This window comes from Podarcis filfolensis (genome assembly GCF_964270895.1).
Source record: "Podarcis filfolensis genome assembly, chromosome: 10".
In the NCBI taxonomy this organism is placed as follows: domain Eukaryota; kingdom Metazoa; phylum Chordata; class Lepidosauria; order Squamata; family Lacertidae; genus Podarcis; species Podarcis filfolensis.
Window position 1 is genome coordinate 45,415,555 of NC_139612.1, and position 6,954 is coordinate 45,422,508.

The window sequence follows — 6,954 nt, forward strand, 5'->3', positions numbered from 1 at the left end:
GTTGTTATATTTCTGCTTTTTAGCTGTATTCACCTTGAAGCCACTTGGCAATCATGTAAGATATAATATACTAATGAAACTATATAAAGGTAAAGGTAAAGGTACCCCTGCCCGTACGGGCCAGTCTTGACAGACTCTAGGGTTCTGCGCTCATCTCACTCTAGAGGTCGGGAGCCAGCACTGTCCACAGACACTTCCGGGTCACGTGGCCAGCGTGACGAAGCTGCTCTGGCGAACCAGCACCAGAGCAGCACACGGAAACGCCGTTTACTTTCCCGCTATAAAGCGGTACCTATTTATCTACTTGCACTTAAGGGTGCTTTCAAACTGCTAGGTGGGCAGGAGCTGGGACCGAACGACGGGAGCTCACCCTGCCGCGGGGATTTGAACCGCCGACCATGTGATCGGCAAGTCCTAGGCGCTGAGGTTTTACCCACAGTGCCACCTGCGTCCCGTACAATGAAACTATATACTTCCATTCAAAAAATAATGTTATTTTTTGTGACATAACTTTTGTTACCTTGCAGGTACTTATTTGAATCCCTCAGAAAGAAATCCTTTAACTTTTCCAAAATGGGATTCAGGCAGGAAATCAAAGAGTTCTATTATTTCCAAAGCTATGCTTAAATCTCCTCCGAAGACACAGTCCAGTGTATACAGCCACAAAGTTGCAGAAACTTTGCTTGATCTTTGGTCATTGGGCCCAGAAGAGTTTATCACTACCAACAGACAGAACACCAAACCAGATTTTGTTTGCTGTCAGACTGAAGCCTCTGTTGAAACCCTCTACCAATCTCCAACTTTTCAAACATTTGATTCTTTGGGAAACAGCATAACGAAAACCACAACTCCAGCTTCTTCTCAGCAACTATTTGAACCTAGTGAATCTAGCCTGAAAAATTTCTGCTTCTTGAGGCAAAACACAGTACAGCCAGCCAGCTTAGGCAGCCAACCAACCCCAAGGCCAGGTGAGCTTGTGGCTTCCATGTCCATCATAGAAACATGCCTGTTGCTTCACCATCCAAATTCTTTCTCTATAGCTTTTGCAAAACTGTAATACTTTTGTGAATAATACCCAGGGGGTTGGGTTCCATTGATTCTAGATGTTAAGACACTGTTAGTGAACGTCTATGATGCTAGTAATTGCTTTTATAGCATTCTCTTTACACAGCAGATAAAATTCTTATTATATTTAAAAGGGACATCAAGTGGACATTATTTTGAAGTGGTCATGGCTGCATAGATATTACTCTCTAATCCAGGCCCAGTGTGCTACCCCGAAGGCCAGCCTAATATATTTTGGCACCTGAGGTGCACCACAAAATTGCACTCTCCCACTCGCCCCCCCCCCCCAAGAAGAAGGGATGAGTGAAGATTTACATTGAGAACAACAGGGGATAAAGATCTAGATTGGGAGCAAGAGGAGGTGGGGAATCAAAGGCTGTCACAATAGAAGGGGGAAGGGGCTCACTGTGAATCACGCCAGGTGGGTGCAGAGCTCAGGAAACCCCAGAAGGCAGACCCCACCATTTCCTCCCTAGGGCTGGGAGGAGACCAGCAAGTCTTCCTGTTTGCCAAGAGGCCACTGTAGAGGTGAGTGCTCTGGTCTCCAAGGATTGCACCGCAGGATTCCACTTCTTGGAGGTGAGATCTGCTGCCCCTGTGGATCCTGCCTCACTTTGCCTCGTGGGTAAGCCAACCCTGACTACCACCAGTGGTGTCTGAAGCTGAATACACATGCTATTAGCAGCAATCTATATGTAGGCTTTAGTTTCTTGAGAAATTTGGCTGTTTGATGCCTTGGGTTGAGTACAACAGCACCCCCTCTTTGCTGTGTACAGCATTGTAAAAATGAGACTTGAAATGCAGTGGAGAAAACGGCCTTGCTGCATTTTAAGCTGCTAATGTGTACAAAGCCTTAGTGGCACCTTTCTGAAGCTTCATAGTAAATATTAAATAACAGAAGCCAAGGTGAAACTTAATGAGTTTAGTGCTGTTGTAAGAACTTGTATAACTAGTCCATTCCTGCATACTGAATTCAAACAGGTCAAGGATAGCTTGCTTGCAAGATGATGGACAAATTTTGGGCCAAGCCAGACAATGCATGAAATGTGCATATGCATTTAACATGTCTTGTTTTTTACTTTTAAAACAGCAGGTGCAGGGTACCCTATCAAGAATGGGGATGCAACAAAGGGGGAACAGGACAACATTTTCCACTTGCACTGCAATTTGAGTGAAAATCACCCCCTAAGACTACCATATTGTCTGATTTGGCCCAACAACTTTCACAGTGATCATGATATGGGGGAAGGGTTTAACATCCCTCCTTCTCTATGGGGTCATGATTTCACCCTTCCGTTATTTTTATATAAAAACGAGGCATGTTAACTGCATGCACAATCATGCTCAAACTATTATTTATTTGAAACTAGTGGTCATCTTTTGCAATACCATATCAATTTCCCCAGTCTTTTAACATTCTGACCTTTATACATACAATTTTAAACAGATTGTATCCATTTATTTTCTTTGCACGTGAGTAAAATTCTATACAGAAAATGCTACGTGTCAGTAATAGTCTGTTCAAATATTTGACAGTTACTGAATATCCCAAAATGAAGAGTCAGAACTAAGGAATTAAAGTTTTCCAGCGTTTCCCCGCAACCCTCACTCACTGAAACATTTGGGAGTTCCAGGTGTCAAGCCATGAAAAAAGCTGAACTGTTATGCACAAAGCATTTTATGTTCATGGGGATAGCTGGCTCTACCGTTGGGAAGACTGGGGGGGCGCCTTAGGTGGCAATTTTGGGGGTGGATGAGTAGCAGAGGCAAGGTATTGGATGACAGAATTGTGTGTGCCACATGACCTGCTCTGTTGCCCTCAGATACAGTGGAGTACACTGTCCCATCATCACCAGTGGCTGCATACACACCATACATTTCAAGTACTCCCCATGAATCCTGGGAATTGTAGTTCACCTCTCATAGAGCTACAATTCCTGACATTCTTACAAAGTACAGTTTTCAGGATTCTTGGGGTGGGTGGAGGGAATGCAGTGTATGCAGTCAGTCTTGAAGCAAGTTTCACCTGCTACCCCTCTTAGCTTCTTTATATGGAACAGGAAGGGGAGGCATTTTGTCCTTCACCTCAGGCAGCAATTTGTATTGGACCAGCCCTGTTCATGAGTCTTGAAAATAAAACACAAAATTACTTCTTTAGTGTGAGGAAAAGGAGATTAAAGGCATATGAGGAGGAAAGGAATGCTGAGTTTATGGGGAGAAATGAAAAGGGATTGGGGAGAGAGAGGGGCAGCGGACCACATGAGGCGGCCAGAGCATACCCAATGCCGTTGCAACGGACCTCTCTACAAACTTCACTGCATTACTGAATCTAGTCTTTCTCTTGCAAATGCTCTGGCTTCCCACATCAGTCACATGGAACACCTCTTGTGTCAGTTGCCATACGTTCCACACTATTGAGCAGACCCTCGCACTGGACACAGTACAAATGCAGTCTGGCTGTGTGGAGTGTTGCCATTCAGGAGCTGTAATATTGCCTGAGGCGAAAGAATAAATGCCCTTCTCTCATTCCATGTATTGATTAGACGGGGATAAAAGGCCTGATCACTTTAAGGCATATCCATTGCCAGCATTCTGCTGTTTCAGGGGAAGTTCCTAAGACCTGTTCCTTGAACTTGCATATCCAATAATGTAAATGGACAAGCCCCATCTGGCTGAACAGCTGATCCAGGTAATAAATAAATAAATCTCACTATCTTAAGCTCCAGATTCCATTGTGTATTGAAAGCCATGTTTTGCTTTCAATTTGTTTGTTGTTTCTTTAAACATGGCACATTGTAAGTTAGATACTTCCATTTATTTTCAGTAAGATGCTAGCACGGTCCAGGGGGTCTTAAAAATGAATATCTACTTTTGACAAATAATGTATAACATTACGTACTTTTCTTTCATGTACATTTCAGACTCTGCCGGCTCAATGGGAACAACATCCTCCTTTTCCACTTTCTCAATGTCATCCCCTGAGTCAGCCGTTCCAAACAACACCCCACAGCCTCATTGTTTTCCTTCCCGTGGACCTTCTTATTTGCTCACACCACCACCTGGACTGCCTTCTCTTTTCTTTAACGATCTCAAAGAAAGGATTGCAAATTCCCTTTCTCCCTGCCAAGTGCCTGATGTATTTGAAAATGCTAACATCCTAAGTCTTCTTCCAGATAATTCAAAATGTCCGGTCAAAAACATTGATAGTTGTAGGCGTAGAACTTGCCGCGCTTATTCTGAGAGTTGGGAAGACAATGTGGTGCATGATACACACCCTGTGGCTGCCGCAATTGAGTCTCCTGCTGCTGATCTGCCCAGTACACACTTCCTTTGTACGAACACTGAACAAAAAGCCATGACCCTTTTGGAAGAGATTAAAAACGCCGTTTGTGGACTTAGAGGGGACTTCTGCAGTATGGCAAAGGAGCTGCATACTATCAGTAGTGAGTTGACAAATATGGTGGCTTCCATGCAAAATATGAGCAAAATCTTGGCAGCTCCCCCAGACTGCTGAAGATGACCCTGGCACTCACAATGGCAACTTAATTAAGGAACCTTGGATCTGTTATGTATCTTGCCTTACTCATCAGCTTTACATAATTCGCTAGATCTCATAGTTTAGAGCTGAAGTAATGTTTTAATTTAAAGAGATGTTTTTATATATGTGCACACACAAATGTGTACCTGTTATTCTCGTTATGAAAAATAAATTGTTGTTTAAATCTTTGTATTTTAAATGTGGTTAATATTTTCATTATTTGAAATTGCAGCTTGATTTATTGAATATTGGAAACCAACGCATCTGAGTTAAGCACTAAAAACAAAGCATTAGCTCCAGAAATAAAGAGCAGTTAGGTAACTATCTGAAAATGCTGACCATATTTCCTTTTATTCCTCAGTGCCTCTGCATACCTAAAATTCCATGCCACCCATGAAACAACATGAAAATGGAGGTCACCAATATTTGCAATAAGTGCTCAATAGATCAGTGCACACAGGACCCCTTTGAGCCAAACACAAGTTCATTAAAACTACCTGGCGGCTCTTAAGGTCACAGGACGAAAATACACAAAACGTAACCCATGTTCATTGATTTAAAAGTTCCTGCAATGGGAAACAGTAATGGAAATGCCAATAAGAAAGCCAAACCATCTAATTACAATGAATAGTGTATATGCCATCTGATAAATACCTTATGGGACAATAAGAGACTAGTGACATTTTCCCAGAAGAGATCATGTGGTGTCATAAAGTGAACATGATACTGTTGTGAGGGGTTTGGGTGGGGTGGTAGGCACTAATGTTTGAGTCCCTTCCAATTCCTGGATCCAGCAGTGATTCACATTGCTGGAACAGCCAGGCAAGTTTCTTGATAATGGCCTCTGAAGTATGGACCATTAAGGTAACAAAGGAAGTGGCTTTGTGCTTGTTAGTTAGAAAGACAAAGGCCAGAGTTAGAAATTGTGTATGTGCGTGAGCTAGGAATGAGAAGCTCCAGAGCAACAGATGGAGCAGCTTGAGTAAATGATCCAGCAGCAACTCCATCAAAAGAAGCAGGCAGCAACTGGCTGATTTCTGCTGGGGTCCAAGGCTGTGGTTATGGGAGAAACAAGACACACTTGAGGTGTTAATGCTGTGAGCACCTCCATCATAGGCTCAGGTTGTATATATGTGTAAATAAACCATGCATCCTAAAGACACCACTCAGAGATTGGGATGGTGTGCAACAATGCCTTTGACCCTTCAGATGTCGCTGAACTACAACTCCCATCAGCCCCAGAAAACAATAACGAGCAATGATTGGAGTTGTAGTTCAGCAACATCTGGCGGGCCAAGGTTCCCTATGCCTGCCCTACTAGAAAACAACAGGCAGGGCTAATCACAGCCTGTCCACTGGAGAGAGGTTGGAGAGAAGACCAGGAACAGGGTGTTCTCTGTGGTAGCCAAATTGCAATTTGAATTACATTGCACCACCCCACCCCATATGTGTTGTTCTCTCTGTTGGCCTTCCAGTTGACATTTCCTTGATTTTTATTGTGCTGCGTTTTAATATTTATTTCAACTGCTGCTTCTATTTTTAATGTTGCTTTATTACTTTACTCTTATTTTAATCACTTGATTTTTTAAAGCATATTTATTATGTTGTAAATTATTGGGGTGGGCAGATCCCCTGAAAGGTAGGTAACTCCTCCCCCCATTCTATTATTTCACCTAGCGCCATTCAAAAACTTCTGCTGAGAATCTGAAACCCTGCCAGAGAACAGCATTTTAAAACTTTTCATTTAGCATTTTTCCGATGGTAACGCTATTGTTATTATTATTTACGACAATGTTAGAACTGTTTTGTCGCCTATTAAACGTCAAGATGCTAGCCTGAGCTCCCAACTCTTGGATTTATATTCTATAGCACAGATTTAAAATTGCAGAAGCACCAAAACGTGTTTTTACAAGAAAGCTGCTCCAACATTAAACATGGTATAAAAGCATGCCATTTTTCATTGAGACTTGAAAGCCCAACTCCATTGACAAAATGCTCTCCAAGAAGCAATGCCACATCAGACCCCACCCCACCTGATCATCAATGGAGGATGGTGCTGCCTCACCAAACCTGGTCTGACAGGTGCCTTACAACCAGACCAATGGCTCTCTTGTTTTCTCTTTCCTCATCTCTATGTTCATAGAACAACTCAGCAGGACTATAGGTTTTTCCCGTGTGGAATCAGAAAGACCAATGCATTGATTGTGATGTATGCTTTTGCAGGCAAGAGCCAACTTGATAAGATGAAAGAAATAACTTTCATCCTTAAGTTGAAATAAATGGTGTATCTGTGTGTCTGTTTCTCCCAAGAGCTTAAGAAAACAAGTCAGGGCTATAATAATTCCTGAGCA

At 42.6% G+C, this 6,954-nt stretch overlaps 1 protein-coding gene across 1 annotated transcript in view; it reads left to right on the plus strand.

Annotated features, from left to right (window-relative positions):
• ENTHD1 (ENTH domain containing 1) overlaps positions 1–4,802 on the plus strand; it is a 31,037-nt gene extending 26,235 nt beyond the window's left edge. The window contains 3 exon segments of the mRNA XM_083573895.1: positions 528–968; positions 3,987–4,564; positions 4,566–4,802. Of these exon segments, the coding sequence (XP_083430021.1) occupies positions 528–968; positions 3,987–4,564; positions 4,566–4,673 (1,127 nt within the window). The 3' untranslated portion in view covers positions 4,674–4,802.
• Positions 4,803–6,954: the final 2,152 nt, after the last annotated feature.